This window comes from Dermacentor andersoni, chromosome 2 (assembly GCF_023375885.2).
Source record: "Dermacentor andersoni chromosome 2, qqDerAnde1_hic_scaffold, whole genome shotgun sequence".
NCBI classification, from domain to species: Eukaryota; Metazoa; Arthropoda; class Arachnida; order Ixodida; family Ixodidae; genus Dermacentor; species Dermacentor andersoni.
In genome coordinates this window covers 17,751,087-17,775,789 of record NC_092815.1, presented here as the reverse complement: position 1 = coordinate 17,775,789, position 24,703 = coordinate 17,751,087, and the positions used below count along the sequence as shown (strand labels likewise).

The 24,703-nt window shown below is 44.0% G+C and overlaps 3 protein-coding genes across 4 annotated transcripts in view; 1 reads left to right on the top strand and 2 right to left on the bottom strand.

Annotated features, from left to right (window-relative positions):
• Shark (SH2 ankyrin repeat kinase) overlaps positions 1-10,594 on the bottom strand; it is a 53,878-nt gene extending 43,284 nt beyond the window's left edge. The window contains exons 1-4 of one of the 2 annotated variants that reach the window (XM_050189965.3): positions 10,423-10,594; positions 10,139-10,270; positions 2,781-2,933; positions 947-1,096 (exon numbers count right to left, since the gene is read on the bottom strand). In XM_050189965.3, the coding sequence (XP_050045922.2) occupies positions 947-1,096; positions 2,781-2,933; positions 10,139-10,270; positions 10,423-10,459 (472 nt within the window). In that variant the 5' untranslated portion in view covers positions 10,460-10,594. Of the gene's footprint in view, positions 1-946; positions 1,097-2,780; positions 2,934-10,138; positions 10,271-10,422 lie in introns of those variants that run through there. The other variant, XM_055077478.2, reaches the window with a different exon arrangement.
• Positions 10,595-10,930: 336 nt separating this feature from the next.
• On the top strand, positions 10,931-11,768 carry LOC126542877 (acylphosphatase-2-like). The gene is made up of 5 exons (XM_050190014.3): positions 10,931-11,194; positions 11,268-11,310; positions 11,388-11,404; positions 11,462-11,571; positions 11,637-11,768. Exons 1-5 carry the CDS (start codon positions 11,189-11,191, stop codon positions 11,755-11,757), a joined length of 297 nt encoding a protein of 98 aa, XP_050045971.1. The 5' UTR covers positions 10,931-11,188; the 3' UTR covers positions 11,758-11,768.
• A 970-nt stretch (positions 11,769-12,738) lies between these two features.
• Positions 12,739-24,703, bottom strand: part of LOC126542856 (BRCA1-associated RING domain protein 1-like) — a 29,525-nt gene continuing 17,560 nt past the window's right edge. The window contains exons 11-12 of the mRNA XM_050189979.3: positions 23,908-24,012; positions 12,739-13,204 (exon numbers count right to left, since the gene is read on the bottom strand). Of these exons, the coding sequence (XP_050045936.2) occupies positions 12,825-13,204; positions 23,908-24,012 (485 nt within the window). The 3' untranslated portion in view covers positions 12,739-12,824. The remainder of the gene's footprint in view (positions 13,205-23,907; positions 24,013-24,703) is intronic.

The window sequence follows — 24,703 nt, the reverse complement described above, 5'->3', positions numbered from 1 at the left end:
AATAAGTAAACAAAATGTTCACAATAAAAATTAGTTGCGAGAAGCACTTGTCATTTGCGTCGATGTTTTCTTCCGTCCTGTCTTGAAACTGTGGTTACCAATGTTCATTTACTACCTGAACATGAATGCATTAGCAGAATTGGGAGGAAGTGGTCAGTGACTAAGGGTGAGAAGGTGGTTCGCTGTTGCAGACACTAAAACTGTATTGCCCACGGTAGACACCCAAACAGTGCTCATTAAATTCTTATTGAAACATACACAGTCATGATAGGGTGTAGAGATGATATCTAATATCAACAGTGCTACATTTAGGTTGCTAAATTTGGAGGAATTACAGAGATGTCTGCACTCATTGTGTGCCAGTTTCAAATTTACATTTTCAGTATCATTTACTTTTTATACATAAAGCCACAACCATACTTTAGGCCAAGTCACATCCAATACAAGTCAGCCTTTTATAACTCAGCATTTACATCGAGTCACAGAGTTCTTTAGGAAACGAGCATGGACCATGGCACCAGATATACCTTGAGGTTGTATCGTAGCAAATTCTATTATACAATTAGTAAGTTTCTCATTTCAAAGCTATTCTGCTCATAGTGTAACACACAAACAAATAGAAAGACCCAGTGCACTGCTTGGTTGCACTGCGCAGCCAGTTTGACAATGAAAAAGGACACTTCATTGAGGTGAGTGAAGCAGTCTGATGCAGGAAGCCTCGTGCCCTACTATCGTGCAATGCCACTCTAATGCAGCTCGTGAAAAACTGTGAATAATAATATTGCCAACAAATGCAGTGCAAGCTTGGGAGAAACCTCAGCTTCCTGGTATGTATTCGCATGGCTCGCGCAATCACTGGGGAGATGCGTCTCAACAACAAGTCAAATTTTAAAGAGCCTGAACTCTGCATGTTCAAAGTAATGTATGAAAAAGAAGTCTGACTCACCTTGCCTGGTAGCCCGGTGCAGCAGATTGGTGCGGCCATGGCGTCGTGTATCAGGTGGAGGCGGCCCTCCTCCCGGGCAGGGACGCCCTAACGGTTGCCCCCAAGGTGCCCCACCTTCTTGGCTGCCCTGGAACACCAGCTCCTCCAGCCCTGCCATCCAAACACAGTCACTCTGTCATGTAGTCTCCTCACTCCTCAATGCTTATGTTAGACATTCTGAATATCATGCTTGAACGTATGTATTGAGAAAAGGTCAATAGGGGGAGGGGCTGTAAGACAAGCCAGTGCCTTGCACAGTCCATGTGCTGCAATGCAGCTCAAAGGCTGCTCTCATTTCTAAAGTGACTCGCCAGCTATCTGCACCTGCTAGCTGTTATTTTCCTTCATCAGCCTCCTGACGTTGATTAATTGAACTGATTTTGATGTCCCACAGCACAGCACACAACCTCTGGATACAAGTATGACCAAAAAATTTAATGGTGCAGGTGTTTGTGCACACATGTACATATGCATGCATGCACATGCATTGGCAAAGGAAATAAGAAATAAGCTAATTTAAAAATTTAGCCAATGAGCCCATAATTGGCAGTGCAGGCCTTAGTTCTTGCATAGCCAATTCTGCATAGGTTATTGCATAGGTTATTTTTGCTCTCTAAACATGCTTATTTATTGCAAGGGGTTGACCTTCTGGCTTTGTGACCCGCCAATGGACTTGCCATTGCACAGGCAATTCATGGTGCCTGTAGCACTACAACTGTGCATCAAGTGTTTCATACAATGGTAAGAGTCTATGTCTTAGAGGCACAACTGTCTACAAATGTTTTAGTGTCCCTCTGGGTTCTTGGAATTTCTTAGAAATTCAGGCAGCAATAAAGAAACCCAGAGGAGTAAGTGGCAGCTCAGTAGCAGCCAAGAACTAACTGCCCTGCAGTTAGTTCTTGCACAGAATCAAGCACAAAAGTATCTCAATAATATTTGCACCCACACAACATGACCATGAGGGATTTTTTAGCAGCAAAAGCCAAGTGTTTCACTGTATAACAAATGCAGCCATCTAAGGCTCTCAACCAATGTGACCTCTGCCTGTGCCTCCAACTTCCAACACTTCGGTACACTCCTCACTGCACTTCAGGTACATAAGGATGATGTTTGGGTAAATTCACAAACTGCTCACAATATGCTGGGCAAGGCAGCATACATATGCTGTTCCTGGGAACTTGCTGCTGTCCATGCCATATTTAAATGTAGCTAATGCCAATGGGGTACATTCTGGATAAGAGAATGTCTGGACTTCATGCTTCTACCATGGCTAATAATACTGTATTGCACAAATTGCAGAACAGAAGTGATGTTGAACTTGCTTGGCAGGAGGCAGGACAGCACCTAGTGCATCCGGAAAAATTTGTGTTTCACTAGACAGGCTGATTTTATTGATCAGTGCTAACCAATGGTGTCAGTCTTATGCTTCTGTATGTCTTCACCTGTATTGAAATCAAACTCTCATATATTTGTTATGGCTGCCCAGTACACAGGAAGCACTGAAAATAGGTGGCAGTAGAGGTGGTGGGTTGTACATAACAGGCGGGTTTAGCCTGGTGACCAAGGCTGGCAATTGCTCCATTCGAGCGTTTCTTATATCACTGCGGTGCTTCACACCTTGTATTAGTGTTAAAATCCCAACTCTTTGAGCTTAGAATGATTTTAGTGTTTTTGTTGCAAATTTAATTAGTTTTGTGCCTGGATAATCTAGTCGGTTCATGCAAACAACCTGTGTGCTGAAAGTGATGCAAACAGCCAAGCAAAGTGACCAAATGTGGAGAGAGAAGCCACGTACCATGCACAACAGGGCCCCCGTTTACACTGAAGAAGGCATCTTCCCGGTGTCTGTGCACTTGAAGGTGGAGCACCTGGCCTCCCTCCGCCACACTCAGTGCAAAATCCCCCGGTGACGACCCACTTGGACGTACTAGAAACAGGCCATCCTCTCCTGCATGTGAAAAGACATACACCTTGGCTAAGAGCAAAGCAGCAGTGCACGACTTGTGGAGGATCAGAAAAAGCAGATGCACACATCTTCCTCAACAAATATCCCTTTCTTCTCTTGCTTTTGCTATGCTTAGTCATTTTACTCTTAAGTGTAAAAGATTAAAGTGGCATCTTAAGTAGAAGGCAGCGAGAAACTCATCTAATGCATTTGTGGTGACTCAAGAAATCACAAATATGATTGCGTACAAGCACCTGACACTTGACATGCAGGTAACAGGCCACCGCTGATAGTTATGATGAATTCTAATGGTGGAGTCGGGGCAACTTTTTCTGCTCTTCTTGAAACAAGTGTGTTCCAATGACAGTGAGGGGGTGAGTTCTGATACATGCGAAGTTCGAATGGAACACAAATAGCGATGCTGAAGCCGCTGCTTAAGAACGGGCATTTGGCAGGATGCTTTACTTACGCTGACTACATGCAAGGTATCCTGGGCAATACTGGATCCAACAGAGCACTCCTGCTCTCACACCATACTCCGGCAATGTTCCTTAATTTTAATCTGCATTCCAATCGCAGATTAAGACATGTTGCTCTACACCAGGGGTGCTTGCTTGCAGAGTCGGTCAGCTCCACCGAAGAATTCACCATTAGAGATGTACGAGACACACCAGCTATACATAGCTTCCTTTTGTTTTGTAATTTAACAAAATTATCAAGGCAATATCGTGTTTTTCTGTGCCATATAACATGGTAGTTATAATTACCCTTGAATTTCCCATGGAAACTCATGCATATGAAGTTTTGCTAAGCAAATATTTTTTATAAATTGGTATAAACAATCCTAGTGCACCATCTGATGAAGCAGTTTAACACTCCTGTAAAGCTGTCATCAAACCAGCCGCACTGCTGAGTCAGCTGCCATGCCTGCAATTTACCGCTGCTGCCTTGCTGGCTCATTCTACCAACCTCACAGACTCCAGCACTTTCCTGCGTGCCGTGCACACAACACACCACACCTTGGTGTCACACACCTTGTGAACGAGGCACCAATGACGAGCCAAATTCCAAAGCAGACTTATCAGCCTCCAGAAATAACCCCACGAAAGCACGAACAATTAAATAAAAAATTATGGGGTTTTTCGTGCCGAAACCACTTTCTGATTATGAGGCACGCCGTAGAGGGGGACTCCGAAAATTTGGACCACCTGGGGTTCTTTAACGTGCACCTAAATCTAAGTACATGGGTGTTTTCGAATTTTGCCCACATCGAAATGCGGCCGCCATGGCTGGGATTCGATCCCGCGACCTCGTGCTTAGCTGCCCAACACCATAGCTACTAAGTAACCACGGTGGGTTGAACAATTAGTAAGAGGCCTTCTGGTGTGCCGGCAAACACCGGCTGTGGTCCAAAGACCGAGTCAGAGCCCAGAATTGTCGAAACTCAACAAAATATATTTTTCAAATAAGGCAGTTACGTTCCAGTTACGTTCACACATGCACTTCAGGTAGGTACATCACAATGCTATTCAGATGGGTATTAACAAAACTCTTGAAAGTAATTAATGACAAGCACTAAGAGTTCAACATATACATTACAGAATGAATAGGAGCACCAAGTGTCAATTCATATTCACCCGTGTTGGTCTTGAGTCAGACATCCTTGGCATAGATCGTGGCAAATCTCGAAGAAGGAACTTCTTCTGAAAATGCAGACACTTGAGAAACTAATCGGGGATGGACGGATGGATGGATAAAACTTTATTGGATCTATTTAAATGTGGTTGGGCCCCTAGACGTCCGGGAGGCCCCTGGCCGACATCTCTAGGCAAGCACGGTCCACCAGCCAGAGCTGGTCATCCGAGCAAGTGGCCCGAAGAGCGGCTTCCCAACGAGGAAAAGGAAGGGTTGGGAATAGGCTCTACCGCAGGGAATCCCTTGCTTCTGCAAACAGTCAGTCTACGCATCACATCTCTTCACCGGCACATTCTGATCTCTTCTGATTCCAGGATGGTGCTTTTATAGCCTCCGCCGGCGTTTCTCGAACTTTCCGATAGAGTTGTTCTCACATAGCATGAACAAAACCTGGCAATCTTCTAGACATTTCTCGCATATTTAGCCGCGTCCACAGTGACTCATCCATCGGCGCAAGTTCGGGCTGTCCCCCTCTCACTCTCACTCTTCTCGCTGTGTGTTGAGACCTGAGAGGGTGTTTAGACATGCCTGCTCTCTCTCTTCAAAGCTTGTAGTCACCGTTGATCGGGTTGGTTGTCTGTGGCGTATGCACTCTCTCCCTCAGTCAAAACTGTCATAGGCCAAGAGGCTGCTTTGCTGGTTTGGGTGATACGCGGCGCGCACTTTGATTGCACATACTTTTGTGACACTTGGTCAAAGGTTGGGTATGTCATAATGAGATGCAAACAACGAAGCATGTCACTTGCGATGCAAGGGGGAAGGATGCTTCAGTACAAACTGCACTGACTAAGCGCAACTGCTATAAAGTGCTGCAAATTGTGGGGTTCTCACCCGTGCTCTTGGAACAAAGGAACGACAACACAGTAGTGCAAACAACCACAAGAGCATTTATTGCACCTTTCATAGATCAATGCCTGCTAGCCAAGTTGCTATCCACAAAACATGCCAATGGGCATGCGACAAATCTAGGAAGTCCGACACACCGCGACCGGATAACAAACGAATATGTTCACCCCATGCTGGACACCAACGCCTGGTCGTTCACGTGTACTCTCACGTGAACGGTGGCGCGTTCGAACGAGCTCTTGCAAGACAGTCACGCAGAAGCATGGATCGGTGCACACACGGAACGTCCGCGCTGCTTTCCGAACCCGAACCAAAGAGGAAGCGCCTTCTCCTTTCCGTGCCCAAGTAACCCTGCCATTAGGTGGCGTTAGCACCGCAACACTCGCGCCATCTTTCGTATTGCGCTTCAACCAGACCGACTGCCACAGGCATCAGGCCACGCGGCGAAGCCGGATTATGGGAGACAGGAGCTATGCGGGAAAACAACATATCGGAGGACACGTGGGAGTCACGCATCCCCACAAAATCCAGTCAAGGGATCTCTCCCTGTCCTGGGATTGTATTTTACAACAATTAATTCTGCTTCTAATTTTTTGGACGTTACATTGGCTCAGACGAAGCTGTACCACCATTATTACTAGAATCGGCCATTTTCTGTGATGAACGATGTGAATGGAAAATGAAGTGGCTCATTACACAATACAACCTCTGTTCTCATGTTCTCCATGACTGCTTAGCTTGTCAGCATTTCATTAACATGCCGGCGGAGTGCTTCAAACTTGATTTCATATGATGCTCGTTGCCAGGCTGCCAGCATAAGGAAATATTTTCTTTGTTGTTGTTTAGAAACATCCACTCGTGTACAGTGGTGAGCGTTACATGAAATCAGAGACCTGCAACTTTCTTCCAGCACATTCGCAAAATGTTCGTAACATCTGTAAGCTCTCATTTCACTGATGATGATGCAGCAGAAAATCTTTCACATTCTTTCGGCAGTGCGGTGAAGGCTTTTGCATCACCTTCAGCTTATCTAGTGCTAACTCATTGCAACCCCCCAGAGAGCAATGTCAGCCAGGAACACAGGCACTGGTTAAGTAATTTCGGCTGTCCGTTCAACATTATTATAATGAGGTTTTACTTATTGTGTCTGGTTGTCTGTCTACATTTTTGCATACCTCATTGCTGTGCAAGCTTTTTTTTTTTCCTGCTCTAGCATTCAGCCTTCATTTGCATGGCATATTCACTACGGCTGCACTTTTAAAAGTCCCGATTTCTATGAATCATGACCCCAAGTGGATCTCGCTACTCTACAACATTCTCAAGCTCTAGAGAGTTGATGGCACACTGCATCCAATCATAAGCAGCAAGAATTGTTTCCCTAAGTTAATTTTTCATCAAGATGTTGCTTCCGTACTACAGGAAAGCTCTGCACAGCTGCACAGGGAGAATAGCCATTATAACCTACCTGCGACACGCATTACAATGAACATAAGCACGTTGCATGCTGGGACAACTAAGGATTTTGGAAATCCAGCTTCATGAAGATGTTTTAGTAGTTGTGAAAAACCAAGAGTGGCGAAGCAATGACAGCAATTCTTTGGTGGCAAGTCTATACAAGCAACATCAATACCTCTTTTGACCAATTGAAAGTGTTCCTACTGGTGATTTAAAAGCTGGTTGTAGCACCAGCACTTGTGAAGCTTTGTCCAGAAATTGGATTTTGCTACTTATGAGAAGTTTGTAGTATAGCGAAGTATAGTGTAGTATAGTATCCAGTACTTAGGTAAGTACTGGATTTGACTGGGTGATTTGGAAATGCATAGTAGATGCCTTTGTATGTGAAGGCTTAAGTAAGCGAATGAAGACAGGCAACAATAAAAAGAAAGCAAGAAAGTGTGTGGTCACCCCAATTGCGCATTATAGTTCACTTTTAAGGAGAAAACAAAGTCAGCATTATGCCACTGAGCATTGCTGAAATATGGCACAAAGGCCCACAAACTTATTTTTTATGTATAAATGTGCAGCCAGTTAATTACATCAGCCACCTCTATGACAAAAAAATGTGCCTGTTATATTAGTTTTTCTATTAGTTGGCTGTACCCAGTGGGATTGTACTGAACGTAAGATGGCACATGACCTAAAGCAGAAGCCTCCGATCCCCAATCCACATGCTGAATGTAGCTAGCAGAGAGCCTTCGACTATTCGCTACTTATGACTGGGCTGTTAATGGAAACTGGCCTTTTGCAGCACTTTCTCGCAGCGGAGGCAGCTACGCTAGATCTCGGACGCATAGCACGCATGGAATAGTAGGGGAGGGAAGACCTCTTCAAGGGATTATATAGTGTGGAGAGGAACAACCTGAAATTAGGAAAAATGCATGTCCGGGGTAAAATGAGGCCTGAGTGGGCAAATCACCAAAGCTGCCAAGGCAGGTGGGTTTTCAAAGCCCACGTTCCTGCACTGCATGCTCATTCAGCAAGCACTCTATGCATGCATTTCAGCTGTGAACTATATCAGTTTGAATGGAGTGAATCATTTCCAGTTTCATGATTTCCTTAAAGCGGTTAAAGCTAAGACGTGCACCATTACACTGCGGTGTGCCAGGTTTCTTCACATTTCTTCAGCCTCAGAGAAAAAGTAAAGGCATTTCATGCAGAAAGAAAGTGACATAAATAGATGCTGTCCAACAAATCTAAATGTAAATCTAGCTCCTCTGATGAACACTCGAACTTCGACCCAGTTTGTTCCTCAAGCTTGCAAACTGATTTCAGTGAAATAGTACAATAGAGGGATCAGCTGCACTACTTTCCTTAGCCATACTTTTCCTGTCCTCCAGTGAGCGAGCACAATATTATCTTATCATACATTTGCTTTTCTTGTAACTGTGCAGTTAATTGCACGAGTAAAAATGTGCATTTTCTATTTGTATTTCTACGCATCTGTATGTACGCTTCCATGAAGATATTTATGCATCTCCAGAAGAAATAACAAAATAAAACATTACTTCATATTTTATTTTAGTATTTAGTTGCGAGGGCGCATCCAGAAAATTCTGCCTAGGTTCCACGAATACCATCCAACCCTCGATGCTCTTTCAAATCTAAAATGTGGCACTCCAACCAAATAGTTTGGAGACCCCTGACCCAAAGAAAGTTAATTTGAGATACAGCATTTGTGTAGTTCTTCTGTGAAGTGCAAACTAACTAGAATGCGCAAGCTAGTTAACAGACTTGAGGTGGCCTTCCAGAATAAGAGCCAGGTGGAGGTGGTTTAATAGGAGCGGTTCACTTATCATGTTGAAAAGTGTATTGTGGGAAAAGAGGGTGCTGTCTGAATGGGTGCATTCCACATTAAAAAAAATTCCATGTACTGAAATCTGGCAAAACAATGTAAAACTTGCCACTGCAATGGTCTTTTTCATGAAATAACTGTTGTTAGGAATAACAATAACTTGGAAAGCAGTCAAGGTGTATTGCACTAATAAAGATTTTGCCTTGTACATCAGCCAAAGTTCCACTGCATTGCATGACACGACAAAGTACAGTTTATGAATGCCATGTTGTAATAAACCCTTTAGTTGCGAGTACAGCACTCACATTGTCTGCTTTTCTTGTCCCTCAGGTCCTTCATGCTGTTTCGTTCTTTTCTAAAGGCATTCAGTGACCAACTCACCCTTGTGACTCTTCCATATATGGCAATTTCTACAATACAGAACAATCGCAAGCAGGTTGAGGTGGTACACACTGGGAACCTAGTAGCAGCATCCTGTCATATCTGTCTTGTGGGTGTCTCTTTCTGACTGACTTCTTGAGTTGAATTTTTCTTGTCACTGGCATTGACAATGTGAACGTGATGGAACTTTTATTTTTCAACTATGCAGACCATAACTTTCAGTGCTTGTAAGTGGCAGCCACCTTTTCCGGGACTATGAGAACTGGCACAACAAATGAGCAAAATAGCCTTCTGCCTGTTCCTCTTGAATACTTTCTGCCAGTGTTTGTTCATCATGGCTTTGTTGTCACCTGCCCCATCATTAAACTCGCAGTCCCCATACGAGCTGCATCAACAGATAGTGACTCAATTGGGTCAAGGTTAAGTATGCTTGCTCTAAATACAGGTACGAGAATAAAAGTATCTGGTCTGTGGTCTGTCCAATACCATCTTTAACACGCAAAGACTGCGAGCTTGCTCAAAAGTCAATTTTAACCAATCATTTAGTGGCAATGTGAGTTCAAAACTACATGCATTAGTGGAATGAACACAGGAAGTAGGCGCTCCTTAGTGGTGCACATAGTGTATGGGTTTTATATCAACATTTTTCCAATCAAGCCATTGATGTTTTAGCACTACTCAGTACTTCTGAAGACTTCTCAAGCTGTCCAAACTTTTGTTAGTTTTACAAGAGAAGTTTACTGACTATACTGATCATTCTCTGGAGAACATAAGACATGAAATACTTACTGGTGTGCATGACAACATCTTGTCACTAGAGTATTCGAATACTCAACAAAAACTGGACTCGAGAAGCGCAAAATAATATTTTTCTTGAGTGACATGCACAAGTAGCGAAATTGACGAGCAGTTTTCAACGCAAACTTTTTCTCGATAGGCCTCAGCTACGATGTGGAAGTCAAGACAAAGAAAACAAACAGAAATGAAAACATGCCTTGCGGTAGGAGCAGCCTTTCGGCACCAGCGCGATCAAGAGTAGCATGAAACCATTCGCAGGCATCTGGCGTCTGTGCAGCAAGTCTTTCGGACGTGCTTATGTCACGGTCGGACACCGAGTAGATGCTTCCTGCAATGGATGACAACACAGATGTCAAACAGCATGCGTGACAGTCGAGTTATTCGACCAGCAGCGTCGCGAAAATGTCACGATCGCGCACGAGCGTATTCATACATGCCAACTCAAAATCTAAGGTCCTACCGCAGCGTTACCGCACTTACTTGCTAGCGGTTCCGGCTGCATTTCGTGCACATCCATTTCGACGATCGCAAGGCAGTCATCCAAGGGACATCGGTGGGACGACCAGAAAAGAAACCATGCTCGTACCGACCTAATACACGAGTCAGTTCCTCTTGAGTCATGCAACAGGGTAGTTTGTACGGCTTGCCTGACCCGTGTCCGGCAAGCAGATGACACGCCGCACTCGAGCAGTGCCAGTACACGGATTCATTCGGTAGCTACAACCGGATATCAGTGAGTGTCAGTGAGTAGACGTTTGATTGTTGAGTTACCGTTTGTGCTGGCAATAATTGGGTGAATCAGTATAAAATATAGTGCTGTCAGAAAAAAAGGAGCAGGTTCTGAAGAGAACATAAATATAATGAGTAACCATGAACCGAGGACTTATTGAGCGCATTTTATTAGGGGTAACTCCTGTGGCGGGACATTCAAATAAAAAGAAATGCAATAATGTGTACATGTACCTCGTTTCGGAGCACGAACGAATGATGCTGCTGCCTACGGTACGCAGAGAAACAAAGGGTACTCATTAAGCAGAAAATGCCGACTGCTTGGGTTCGAACGTGCATGAAAACACTTAAAGAAAAGCAGCGAGGCTCTGCGGTCCACCATCGCGAAAACAGCAGGTGGAATTGCACCTAACCCGAACCAGCGCAGCCAGAGGGACCAGAGCCCGGCGGACTGTTGCCGGAGAGCTGGGACAATTGGAGGTCATATCTCACTCGTTTTGAGCTCATCGACGATTAAATGACGGTCAGCTAAAGCTTTACACTATTTTCAACGTCTTGTCACCATCTCGTCGCAAGTACATGTACTTGCCTTACAGATGCTACGCAGTGCAAATTTCGAAGTAGCCGGGAAAGTGCAAGGTATGTTGGCTTGCCATGTGAGACGCCCGCGGTTGCTTTCAGATTTGAGCAAACGACCGTGTCGCTTTACTTTCTAGGTGTTTTCTTTCGCAAAGTAAGTATGTGCCACAGAGGTAGCCGGGAGCGGTTTCAATTTTCTTTCTCTTGCAAGTGCACCAAGGACGAAGCCCGCAGGCTAGGGGTGTGCGGATGGGTGCGCAACACGAGTAAAGGCACTGTTGAGGGAATTATTCAAGGTAGCCCGGACAAGATTGACAGCATGTGAGTAGCCCTTTGCTTCATGTGGCTTGATGATGCCTGGAGCGCGAACTACTCTTTCTTTTAAGGAAACACTGGCTCAGCAATGTTGGCAGCCCAAATTCGGTCATCAGCAGCTGCAAGTTCACTAATGAGAAGACCATCGACGACCTGGAATTCGAAGAGTTCAGTATTAAAAAAACGGTCTAAATATTGTGGCACTGGTTGGTTGTGTGTTAATGTGGATCATTGCTAGCACAACAAGGCTACATATAGCGAAAATAAATTTAATTCCCTAATGAAGTAGATCACCGAGGTGTTGAACATGGTTGGCTGTTTGCACATATCAAAGTGAAATGAATTAATTCTCCTTGAATAAAGCATACAAGGAAGGAGCAACCAGAAAAAGCTTAAATAAGCAGCTTATTAACTGATGGGATGGCTACCTCTTAATTTACATGTCAGCAACAGCTTGCAAGTACTCTTTACACACATAACTGCTTTCCAGACTTAAACAAAAAGAAACGCAGCTAAAATTAACCTGTAAATACAGCATAATTACCAGAAATTAATCTCACAGTGCTTTTCCAGACAACTGTGACATGTCTGCAGAGTTATTTACAAGACTATTGAGCAATGCATGCGATTGAATGTTTAGCAAAGCTGTTATGAGGAGTGGATATATGCCAGATATTGGGGTGACATGTATCGTATATGGTAACATTTTCCCTTAATTGCAATATCGCTTTCCCCCAATAGCAAAATGTATGCAAAATTCAAGCATGCACATCAGAAAATCACATCTTTCTGCCAAACAAGTAACTAAATGGAAACAGTCTGATAGATGGAAAACAGAAGTGTGCAAACCGCAGTGTACAACTGTTGCATGCAAAGGAATGAAGTTTCTTTTTTTTTTTTTGCAGAACGGACTGTCAAAAACTGAAAATATTGCAGTCAATGCAGGATAAACTGACTACAGCATTATAAATATGGAATGATGCACAGTACTTGAACTGTGCATGCTTCCAAGTTTTAATTTTATTCGATGGGACGTCTGCACCATGATTTGCCAAATTTGGTGCTCTGAAACATGGTGGCAGTAAATTTTTCCTTTTAACAGGTAGAGCATCTGTCATCTAAGCATGGCTTGATGTTATTTCAAGCTAAAAATGAACCACTCTCACAAATGGGCACATGGTTATAGAGTGGTGGCTGACAGCCACCCAAATATTTATTCAGAAATATTGGTGAGCCACTGTTGCGTGCTGTGGAGCGTGCTATGATGATGAAGGCAGGATGATCTCAAAGCGTGAAATGCAGTCCAACAGCCATGCGGGTTCAACATAGGTGGCTGCATGGGTGCGGCTAGTGGTGGGTGAGTCGGTGACCACAAGCACAGCCTGGTCATGGTCACCACTGGGGGGCACTCTGCTGAGCAGGCGAGCACCGGCTAGCATGAGAAGCGTGGCCAACTCGTCCCGCGAGGGTCCTCGCGCAAAGGGGCCCTGCAGGACAACACTGTAGCCAGAGAACAGGGTGCCACCTCCGCTGAGGCGTGCACGCTGTGGAGCTTTGCTATTTGGGTGTTGCCGCACCCCTTGGGCTTCGTGTGAGGCCTCATCTATGCGGAGGCCGTGCTGTAGGCAGCCCTCCACCCCTGCACCACAAATTCACATTGATACCTGACTTGCATAACAGTACTTGCTGCTTAGGAACATACCGTATAGACTCATGTAAGGGCTGCACCCCAACTTGGCAGCTCAAAATTTGGAAACAAATTTCCGACAAAGAAACAATCGTGTTCGACGCCCAGATGGTGTGCGCATGCATTAATGAATTTGCGCGCACTGTGTGCTTCCCTTACATGGGACTGCACCTTTTGGTCAAAATGGTGCCGGCGCAGCCAGCGACTTGTGCACACCACGGCTCTAGCAATCTAGTAGCATCATGTGGAATGTGCCGCTACTAGATTGCAAGAGCCAGGGGGTGCACAAGTCGCTGGCTGCGCCAGCACCATTTTAACCAAAAGGTGCAGTTCCATGTAAGCCCTGCACCCCATCAAAACTATTTTTAAAAAAGTGCGGCCTTTACACAACTCTATATGGTATGGCACTACTCACAGAATAAAACAGAGAATTCGCTGGGTCTGTATCATTTCAGAGTGGGACAGACCCCTTATTAGCACCCTTCCTAATAACTTGTCATCTGAATTAGCATCACTATTATCCCCCTCACTACACCACTGACTAGAGCAGTTTGGGGCACTTTTTGTAATAATTCCTCTCTCCCATATCAATGCCACTATTATAATGCCATATTAAACCCAGGGGCCTGACACATAGACACTAAATCAGTTTACAATAGCAGATTATATTTCAAAGCCCAATGCACATTCATTTGGTGGGAGAATGTTTACTACTGGAGAAAATAAAGGCCCAACATTCTTTCTTTGAATTTTGCTCTGAAATGTCAGCACGAGTGTGTCAGTATGATGTCACGGATTAAAAAAAAAAACTTTTTTTTATTTTGGGACATTTTGGCACACAACTTTTAAACTCAGTAGGTTGAGTTTCTGGTTCCCTTAAATGCAATGTATGCCTTCTTTTAATAAAAAATAAACTAGACCCGAGTGGATGCCATCAAAATATGCTGTGTCACATCAAGCTGGTGCGGGAAATTAGGGTTGTAGCACCACCTGCCTTTCATTTGTGCTTTTTTTTCTGGCTTACAAAGCCCCCATCTTACAGTAAAAGTGCTCATATTACTGTTACATAACTTCATAATACAACTTAGTAAACCATTATAGAGTTCAGAGCAAGAGAGCTTGAGTTCATTTCCAATTTAACTGCATTTAGAGACAACAAAGGCATACATTGTTTCAAACATCACTTACAGCGCATACATGGACAAGGGACCAAAAGAACGACGTAGACAAGCGCTGACTTCCAACTGATTTTTATATTGAGTAACAGGCATATATACTGAGACACCAAGACAAAAGCGCCCCCAACAAAGCATCAAACCGACATGAGTAAGCATTCAAAATTCAAAGGAACCATGATCGCCGCCTAAGATGAACGAGAGCGCATGTGCGACCTCAGAAAAAGCAGTTCTTTATCTGCTAATGCAATTGACGGCTTACTAACCGAGTCATGATAAGTCTGGTGCATTCATTAGAATACCTGGCTAAGATAGTGGTTTCTTTAAAAAGCGGGATGCAGCTGCATTGTGCGCAATGAACACCTAGAAAGCCTTCCCCCCCTTTGCGCACTTTATTGCTGTGTTCTTGTAACCTAACAATGAGACATCTACCTGTGCCCTATATAAGACCGACCGTATTTCAGGGGTATCTTGTACACAAAGCCTTTTGAACAAACTGTATACTTTTTCCTATGATTAATACTGCAAATCCTACATTCCTTAGCAGCAGGATTAGTTCTGACACAAAGCTGGGCAAGTTTGTTTGGAGCAGAGAAAACAACATCGATACCTGCTCTTTGTCCTATTTTTTTAAGTTTGTGGGAAATCCCATGAACGTATGGGATAACAGCTGTTTTGTTTCTTCGAACATGTACGTGAGGCTCAATGCTGTGAGGATCGTTGCTTAACTTATTAAGCAAGTTCTCCGAGGCTGAGACAAGAAGGTTGCTCGTGTACCCTGCCGCCCTCAACCGAGCAATCTGCAAACTGAAACTAGGTTCTATCAAATGATAACAGGATTTTGTTAGTGCATTATGCAAGCAATCATGAACGATACCTCTCTTAACGAGTTTTGAATGGGCAGGTGCATAGGATAACAGAGGCTTATTAGCTCGCGGCTCCAGCATACATGTTGCCGGGTAAAAAATAAATTCAAATTTAAAAACGTAAGCGACCCATTCTTCTGAAGCTCATGTGTGAGTGTGAGTGGAGATAAGCATTCTTCAAACAGATCCAACATCTGACGAACAGAGACCGCCACACAGCTGTCCTCACAATTAAACAGAATTAAAAAATCATCCACATAACGAAAGGCTTTCCTGATTTTTGTATTGCCCATCTGTGACATGAAATTCCTGTCTAGGTAAGCCAAAAATAAATCGCTCAACAAAGGAGCGATACAAGACCCTATACATATCCCGCTTTTTTGAAGGAAATAATTCCCATTCCATTCAATGAAAGTTTAGAAAAGGTAAAGTTGAAGCAATTTTATAAAGTCTGAAACAGACACACCACATTCATTCTGGAACACAACAGCACCAAAACTACTAATGGCTTCTTCGATAACATCCAGGAGCGCCTGATGCGGAATAGAATAAAGCAAGTCTTTTATATCTAAGGACATAGCCTTAAATGGGACGTCAGAATGTTGAGAAAGGTAGTGTATAACCTCGGAATATTTCTTAACCAGAAATGGATCATTAACATCTAGCTTCTTAAGGTGACATTGGAGCCAACAGGAAAGGGAATATTGCTACGTGCCTTTTTCCGAAATAATGATACGAAAAGACGTTTCCGGCTTGTGGGTTTTCGCCGAGAAAAACATCCGAAGGACCAAGCCTTCCTTGCTGTCTACAGATTGTGCAAGAGTGCCTAGATTCAATTCCAATAATATGCGTTTTGCCTGCGATTTTACCCTCCTCAGATCAACACCAGTTCGCTTAATAAGCACAGAATTAATGGAAGCTTGCGCTTTTTCCAAGACATTATTTCTAGTTGTGACGAAAAACCCACCTTCTTTGTCAGCTGCTGCAAGACAAAGCCTATTGTCGGTGAGGTAGGGAAAACACCCTTTCAACAGGAATAGCGTTTTGACGAGGAGAGTACGATTCGAGCACATCCACACCCTCAAACACACAACGATCACCCTCACATTCCGGAGCACGCCTCGAGACATCACGCACCATAGTAAGAAGTTCCGCTGTAGTGTTCCTTCCCACTGTGGCGAACTTTGGTCCAAGAGCGAGAATCTGTGCGACGAAGTCCGACAGGGACACACCTACATCTGTGTGAACTTGCTTCGCTCTCTTAGAGGTAGAGGCCATGCGTCGGTTGCGAAGACGAAACAATTCCTGTTGCCACCTCTGTTCCAGGGTACTATCAATAAGCACATTCAGCTCTCGTCGTTGCCGGGCCTTAACTTGACGGCTCCCAGGTCCTCGATCCACTTGAATACTTAATGATTGACGATAAATCCTTGCCTGCCTCATCCATTCGGAGCGCAGGATTTTACACACTCTTTTCCCATGCCCTGCAGATGGAAGAAATCCACCGAAGGCTGCATGAACCTCAGAAGGTAGCTGTTCGGTCCGGCTACAAATGCAGTAAGTCCAAATGCGCGCCTGGCAAAGGGCAAAAGTTGTCAAAGTGACGAGGATAGACGGGTGAAGACAAACATTGTTAGCTATGCCCGACTGAATACAATTTCATGAATACAAAACAAACCAACCATGAGGATGGTGTTCCGTGTAAGAGGCAGTTCTGTTTAAATGATTTCCATTTATTGAGATTGTGCCATAATCTGTACAGTACAACTTTTATTGAGTGACAACAAAGTGTGGCAATAGTGCAGGAACTTTTAAGCAGAATGATTAACTGTTCATGATGCAAGCGGGCAGGGAAGGAAGCGAGTGTCATCCGATTATCTTGTTCAGCAAGTGGATCAGGCGATTAGAGAAAATTGTCAGTTCGCAATTTCTGTGTTGAGTGATTTGTTTCCAGAAATTTCACGGTCAGCCCTCTATACCATCGTGAGTGAGAGTCTCCAGTACCGCAAATTCTGTATGAGGTGGGTTCCCAAGATGCTGACCAACCATCACAAAACACAGTGAATGGGCACAGCCTTAATGTTTCTCCAGCGCTACCATGATAAGATTTTTTGAATAAAATCGTCACAGGAGCGAGACATGGATCTGTCTCGAAACTGAAGAAACAAAAGAGCAATCCAAACAGAGGATGCATTCCGATTCCCCAAAAGCAAAGAAGTTCAAGCGAACCTTCTCCAGCAGAAAGCGTATGGCTACTGTGTTCTGGGACAGCAATGGTGCTCTCGTGGTGGAATTTATGGAATGTGGCACGACCATCACTGAAGCCTCGAACAGCATGACTCTTGAATGTCTACGAAAAGTAATTCAGAACAAGCGAAGACGAATGCTGTCATTAGGCATTGTCCTTCTTCATGACAATGCATGGCCGCACAGTGCAGCTGCAGCAAAGAAGCTCCTGCAGCGTTTTTGATGGGAAGTGTTTGATCACCCACTGTACTGCCCGGGCTTGGCTCCCTGATTACCATCTCCTTGCTCACATGAAACAATAGCTAGGAGGACAAGAGTTTCACTCAGACAACGAGCTGCAGACCAGTGTACAGAATTGGCTGAAAGCTCAGTTGGCTGCCTTCTATGACGAGGGCATAGGAAAGTTGGTACCATGCTATGAAAAATGTCTCAATCGGAGCGGCGACTATGCAGAGAAGTAGCTGGAAAGTGTATCTAAATGATCCAAATAAAACAATTTTGATTTTCACTGTGGTTTTCATTTCACAACTGATCAGACCTAGAAAAAAAAAAAAAAGCCCTCATAACAAAGGAGAAAGGCAAAAGTGGCATTCACACCCAACCAAAACAAAGTAGTGCTGTACTGTTTGCCATGACTGTTGCTTAGAAAAGAACTGCAAGAACATCGTCTTTTCTTTTTTTTTTTGTTTTGTGCCACATGCAAGTCCCTTATGCTGTTTTCCTTCAGTGTGAGACATCTCATTGACTCACTTTTGTCGAGGTACTGCATTTGCAAAAATGTGGCACAACCACCAACATAATGCGAGGCATGCTGCATTATACTACAGGAAGAAAGGAAAAGACACTTTCGGTTCTATTTAAAAATATTAGTGGCAATTTAGTGGTAAATACAAGAGAAGTGCGTTAGAATTACGTTACACTTCTTTGAGCTCCTGAATCCTTGATTTAAACTGCATTCACCACATTGCGAAGTATTTTTCACAAGCTCACTTGACCAACGTCGTGCCTCTTAGAGGACCAAAGTGCCACTGAAGGTGGTCCGGAGCAGACCACCATCAGTTTCACTATTTCCCTGAGTGATACAGAACTTTGTTTTATGTCATCACGGGCTGACACAATGTTGCCCAATGCTGTCACTCTCTAGTAAGCATGTAAAAAAAAAAAAATATCCCTCAATCCAGTTTGAATAGTAAGGAGTAGTGCTTATTTTATTCAAAAATGAAACAGAAGGGAGGGGTTACTAAAATGCACAGCGAATCAAATAGCTTCAGAAAAAATGGTAAAGCCCATTGCAAATCAAGTCAAACATTTTCAAATACGAATAAAAAGAGATGCATACAGCAGCAAATATTTTCGAATATGAAGTATTTCTATCAACTGATAGCAAGCTCATTGGTATGAGGCCTGAACTTTGTCACAAGTGAGATTCTCTCTCAGCAGCTGGAAAGTCAACCTCAACTGTCCTGACCATAGGCGAAAAGTTTATTTATATATATATTTCTTTTTGCACTTGAAGAAACTTTGTGTGACCTCGAAGAATTGTTCACTGAAGTGACAGCCTTACATGAGAATTTAGAAGACCTCATAGCAAGAGACAGTTCAATTTTCCATCCTCAGTGCTCTCCCACCACCAAGAATCTGGCGTCTCTCGGTGGTGCAATCTTCCGTGTAATTGTTGTATACTTCACTATCAATAATACTGCTTCGCGTTTCCGGCAAAACTGCAGCCTCGCTCTGTCTTTCTTATTCTGTGAGTCCAAGTATAAGCGCTGCTGTGTGTGACTGCTGCTGATTCTAATTTCGAGTGAATCCGGCTTGGTCTCATTTCGGTTACTGAGTGAACTATACGGGGTGTCCCAACTATCATGCACCAAGACTTAAATTAAGAGCAGTTGCATTGCTCGAAGAAAACCTACTGCATATTGTTTCCAATACAGTGGAGTAGCCGCCATTAATTATTTTGTTCCAGTAATTTAATTTGACAATTGGAATTAATTATCTAATTCAAGAAGTACTGTCCTAATTATCAAAGTGTCAATGAGGCATTTGTAGGCCCACCCAGGCACCCCCAAATGATATCTAACTGCTGTGTTTTCAGCGACATACTAATTGCTTGCAATTTTTCCAACTGCCAAACAAACCTGACGAAATATGAAAAATACCATGTGGCTACGCTCCCACCTGCATCATAAAGCAGTGCTCTCAAGTAAGCTTATTAAAAGCAACTGCATTGCCTGTTGCAATCCCGAAGAGGTAGCACATCACCTTAATTATGGTACAGAAGGAGCACCAACAGCAGGCTTCGCGGCTTTGCAGCTATTCCTTCCTCTCTACGTCACACTTATTATCCGTATATCAAGGCCAGCTGATCCCATTGATAACAAAAGCTCCTTGATAATGCGGTCGAAGCACCGCTCTGACCACGCACAAAACGCGAAAGGCAATGTAATACGTATAGCATGTTTTAAAATCCCGGCTTTGCTTACACCAAATCGACCAGAAATTTGCTTCGGACCAAAACCAAATTAAAGTGACGGTTTTATTTTTCATGAGAGTGTATACGTGCTGCAAAAACATGGTCGTGGGAAAAAATAATAGCGAAACAAACAGACTGGGAAGCGACCCACGTGTAGAGAAAAGGCAAAACTGATGCGTTCGAGAAAGTAAATACAGCACTTCTAAATGAGCTGAAGTGGCAATCAGGATGCCTGCACAAAAACAAACTAAAAAATAAATCAGATTTCAGTGTGCCGTTATTATCTATGAATTTGTAAGTGCCATTGAACACCAGCTACTGCCTAGGGGAGATGTTAAAATAGGTATCTCCTTCTGCAGCTACGCAGTACTGAGTTCGCTTTATCACATCTTCAGTGGCTTTCTTGATAACCGACACTGGAATTCGACAGCAGACATCCGTTATCCTTGCCTTGACCTAATCTGACGTCCGTCTCGATCATGTAAGCACGATCTTTCACATAACCTCAAAGAAAGAAATCAAGTGGAGAGAGGTCAGGTGGCCTGGCTGGTCAATTTCGCATGAAAAGTCGCATACAGCCAGTTTCATGCTCAGCTGCTGCTGTGTGCTGGTGCCCCACCTTGCTGATACCACGGAAGTGGAAGACGTGATAGCGGGACTTCACTGAGAAACTCATCCACCACTCCGTCCAGTATTTCGTCCATACAATGCTGTCCGGTCAGTGTGTGATCGAAGATGGGACTGATCGTAGCACCGGCGTAAATATAGAGAAACACGTGGCGACTGGGACAAAACAAAATGCAACTTTAAACATTTGCACTGACGTTGTCAATTCGCTTTTGTGATGATAGGTTTTGTGGCAAAAAAGAAAAGAAAGGAATAATCCGTGCACTTTATCTACGCTAAGACAACAGCTATCACAGCTTGTTTCCAACTAACACCAAACGCAACGTGTTACTTTGGCCGTGGCGCGGCAGATAAGGCACTAGCTCGATCATAATGTTTTACAGCCAAGCTGTATATGGCTAGTTGGTTGGAAAGAGAAGCGAGACTGAGAGACATATCATTCACGTGCATTTCACACGCCGTTGATAAAAGACTCTACCGAAGGGGTCACTAAAGCCTACAGGTTTTTTGCAGGGCCAAAAAAGCACGCAAAGCATTTTTAAGTGAGGTGAACATACAGTAACATATTCATTCTCTAGGCATAAGCTATCCATAGCTTTAAAAATAATTGTTAATTTGCTACCTCCTTCTCTTTAGAAAATATAATAAACTTTTTCCTGTGTACATATTTAAATATACTGTGTATGTGTATTGTGTTTAGAGTGGAAATTTAAAACAATGTTGAAGTGAGAAAATACGGACGAGGCAGCCGCCGCTGGAAGTTCTAATGAGCTTGTTCTCCTATTTTCAGAATTTGTAGAAATAAAGCGAAGTATGAATTAAAATCTGTGCACGTCCACGCCAACAATGATGCAGTGAGCTATTAGCCACAATAAAATTTTAAGTGAAAAGTCCTAGGCAAGTCAAAAGAAACCTCAAATGATGTGGTTGACAAAACTCTGGCAATGACACCTTAGGTGGAGGAGAGGGGGGTAGGATTCGGTATCGACGGCGGGGGGGGGGGGGGGGGGGGGTCAGCCCCTCCCTCCGGAAAAGTCCGGTGCGGGTTCGAGCCCCGGCGCCCCCCCCTCCCCCGTAGTCGGCGCCTATGGTCCTGACATACTCTCAGCCTGCGCACAATGCCTCACTGTTGCCTTTCACTGCTTTAAAGAGTTTCTTTTGGTTTGGGCGACGGATATTCGCATCTCGGCTTCAGCCAACACTTTGCTTTTTAAGCTCAATCTCCTTCAAAGAAGCGGCGGCACACTTCCTTTCCCGTTCATTCCTCAGCGCGTCGGCCCGTTCTGTTCTCGTCGGCCTTCCGCTGCGCGTTCGCCCTACGGACCATTTAAAGCATCTCCTTGGTCAGCTGTACAGTCAACGTTCGATTTTTCGGACTTCCTAGGGGCCGCGAAAACATCTGGAAAATCGGGCAGTTCGAAAAAATGAATACGTCTTTTACTGCCCTTAAGGGCTCAAATTGTCACACAAAAGAGCTCTGAAGGCCTACCACTACGGTTATTAGGCGTATCGATCCTCGTACTGGGACAAGAGATGGCGGGTGCACGCTTGTATAGTTAATACTGGGTCCCGTGACAATTACCCCTTCCCACACTTAAGCTTCACCGCAAACCTTCGCGTATGCTTCACCGCATAACAATGCTGTATTGAGGCGAAACTTACTTTCGAAAACCGGCATAATGCAATGCGTCGTGCTTTCCAGCCGTCCGAATTATTGGGCATGTCCCAGAAATCGGGCTTGCAGAAAATTGGTCCTTGACTGTGCACTGACAACACCTCCAGCCGACGACACTGCGTCAAAGCTGATTCGTCACGATTCCCCTCTGTCACTCGAGCCAGCATTAGCGCGACTTTCGTTCCGTTTTAATAAAATTACAGCTAATTTTCCCTCATAGAAGCACGAACTACCTGAGTATTTCCAGACTATTCAAAATCCTTGAGAATTCTCGGTTTTCTCGGTTGGTAGACACCCTGACAACGCTATCCTGAAATATTGTAACAGGCATGCAAAACGCACGTTGCATGGAGGCGCCTATGGACATGCGGCGGGGAGCTGGGATATATTGAATTGAATTGATTTATTCATAATAGATTATAGGTTACAAAGAACAATATTATACAGAAGGAGGTCCCATAGTCGGACGACTTTATCGGGACCTCCTGTTATTTATAAATATGCTTTTTCTAAAGCAACGAGGAGCACCACACACTAAAACCATCTACAAGGAAACATGGAAGAAAGTAAGTAATGGAGAATACAGTAATAGAGGATCAGCCCATTGGACCTAGACTACCACAAAGAACATTCTTATTAAAGTTGGATTCCTTTGCGGAGTCGCCCCATTCCCTTTCGTAGCGCTCTGTGCACCCTCGCTGACCGCACACCAGCGCCCTTTGCAGCTGAGAGGCTGGCTTTTCCGCACAACTTAGACGTCTAATGGCTGAGCATGATTTACAGGAGAAATTTCGCCAGAAGCACGAAACCACCACAATATTCAGCACGAAGTCACACACATATTCTAAGATCACACAGACATAAACTCCAAAGGCCGTGTCTTCTCGCGCACGGCCAGCAATATATTCTATTTGTTTCGAATATTTGTATCCAACCAAATTTTCGAATGCATAGTTCTCGAATATATTGAAGTTATATTGAATATATATTCGATGGTACTTGAAATTTTTAAATATTCGCCCCCCCCCCCCCCACTAAATACTGTAATCAGACATTGTGAGCTACGGTTACTACTTGAAAATTCTCCTAGGGCTGTCGAGAATATGCGTTTTCAATGGGAGATGATGTGTGTTCAATGCATTCACTGTCCCCTAAGCTCTGCCGAGACAAATTTTGCCACTAAAGGGGTCACTATTGGGGTGACTAGAGGGGTCAGACGCGTGCGTGCCGACTGGTCAAGTTCGAATAAACTGGCCAAGACAAAGTTTAGGATCAAAATAACGAAAGTTTTCGTAGAATGCGTAAGCGCGACTGAACGAGGACATAGAAAGAAACGGATAATCAGAGACAGCACTACTTTCAACTATAGATATTATTTTCGTTTTCGTGGGTGCTGACCTGGATCTTGATCAAAATAAGCGAAAAATCGAATTAACTGAAGTCAGCTATACTAATGCAAACGTTCCTTACGATACATCATCATGACTTTGCTATAGCATTGAAGCCCACCACAAGCTAGCAGCTTTAGCCAAGCAGTAATCAAAGCTTATAATTTGCAGTACACAACACAGCTGAAAAACATGACTTACAGGAAAAGCTGACAATCCATGTTCCAGCAGCCATAGCGCTGAGCACTTTTAGTGTCCGCTGGCAGCAGTTGCCCTGTTTGTCACAGCTTACCACCAGGTGGCTCACTGCAAGAGAAGACAGGCTAGCCAGTTTCCATTAGCATGTTGAAAGCCTCCAGTTGCCACTCTCAGGTGGCAAGTGAAGCACACTGCTGGAAGGCACACTGTTGTTGGTCAGAACAATGGCTTTAACCTTTTAAGCGCTTTAGACAAGCCTAGCTCATCAATGTGACATAGTCAAACCCACTTACAACAATACTACAAGTTTTAACAATATTGTAGCAATCCACATCACAACTGGCCAGGGGGCAGGAGAGAAGAAGAAAAAGAAGGGAAGCTTGCATAAGAATGCAGCAATAAACCAATAGTCACTATGTCTACATAGAAACTTTGCATTGGCACAGTTGAGGTCTGGAACATGCAAATGAAGATCAAGTTTAGCATCATGCACTGTGAGGGCAATTTGGCATCGCAGGTTTCCAACCAGATGGCGAGAGATACGTCAGGCTGCCTGAGGGCAGTACCACTCTGAGTCTTCTGGAGACCGTTTCCCACATAGCCGGAGATACTGTAGATGACCTCATCAATCCAGGTAGTGCGAGTGTCAGCATGAATCTCAATGATTTGGTGTCTTGGTGAGGAAGAGTGCCACCGGCACATTAAATGCGGACGCAAGAAAATTTCACTGACTCTAACACAGGATGTTTTATTAGCTCATTACAAGAACTGCAGATGATATATAAGGCACAGTTGCAGC

What these genes read in the sequence shown, in the direction of transcription:
- LOC126542877 (XM_050190014.3), top strand. An exon ending in CCGGACAAGATTGACAGCAT is followed by an intron (nt 11,572 to 11,636) that starts GTGAGTAGCCCT and finishes CTTTCTTTTAAG; the next exon opens with GAAACACTGGCTCAGCAATG.